The sequence below is a fragment of the Eurypyga helias genome, unplaced genomic scaffold (genome assembly GCF_000690775.1).
Source record: "Eurypyga helias isolate BGI_N326 unplaced genomic scaffold, ASM69077v1 scaffold9992, whole genome shotgun sequence".
In the NCBI taxonomy this organism is placed as follows: domain Eukaryota; kingdom Metazoa; phylum Chordata; class Aves; order Eurypygiformes; family Eurypygidae; genus Eurypyga; species Eurypyga helias.
In genome coordinates this window covers 35,647-36,396 of record NW_010235314.1, presented here as the reverse complement: position 1 = coordinate 36,396, position 750 = coordinate 35,647, and the positions used below count along the sequence as shown (strand labels likewise).

Genomic DNA, 750 nt, shown 5'->3' with positions numbered 1-750 from the left:
CGGTGCACCGTGCAGGGGGCTGGATCCAGCTCAGCCGGGAGCTGGGCAAGGCAGGATTCACTCCAGCAGGACGCGGGCGTCAGAGCCTCCTGCATGGGTCACTGAGCAAAGGCCCTGGGAGCGCAGTTGACACCAAGCACGGTGTTTCTTCACAGCCCATTTGTTTCTCCTGCTCTTTGCCCCAAGGGACCGGGGTGAAAAATGCATGTGGAAGAAATGGCGAGTGGTGGCAGACAAGGGCGACGTGTTCCGAGCGAGCACCCGAGAGCGGCCGCTTGCTCCAGGAGCCGTCTGTTGTCGTGCTAAATATTTATAGAGTGCAAATGGGTGGGAAACAGGAGACACAGATTTTGATGTTGTTGCTTCAGGCCAGGTGACTGTGGTGCATCTGCCCTCACGGCGCTGTGGTTAGTGGTGACACTGCTCCGCTCGCTCGGGTCCTGCTGTTGTCCCGTTGTTGCTGACGCCCTGCTCCCGCTTTTGTCCCCGCGCAGGCTGGTGGATGATCGGTGCGTGGTGGAGCCAGCTGCCGGCGACCTGGACAACCCGCCCAAGAAGTTTCGAGGTGAGACTGGGGCTGGGCTGGGGCATCTCTGAGACTGCCATGAGCAGCCTTGGGGACGATGCTGACCCCGAGCATCCATGCCAGGGATGGGGACTGAGGTCCCAGCTATCCCAGCTAGCCTGAGCCTGCGAGGTGCTGCTTGCAGAGTAGCCTGGAGGATTCTTGGACAACCTTCATAGCCCTGT

The 750-nt window shown here is 60.5% G+C and overlaps 1 protein-coding gene across 1 annotated transcript in view; it reads left to right on the top strand.

Moving 5' to 3' along the window:
• Window positions 1-494: 494 nt before the first annotated feature.
• Window positions 495-750, top strand: part of ITPR3 (inositol 1,4,5-trisphosphate receptor, type 3) — a gene marked incomplete at its 5' end in the record, with an annotated part of 34,431 nt that continues 34,175 nt past the window's right edge. Inside the window, one exon of the mRNA XM_010146703.1 lies at window positions 495-565. Within this exon, the coding sequence (XP_010145005.1) occupies window positions 495-565 (71 nt within the window). The remainder of the gene's footprint in view (window positions 566-750) is intronic.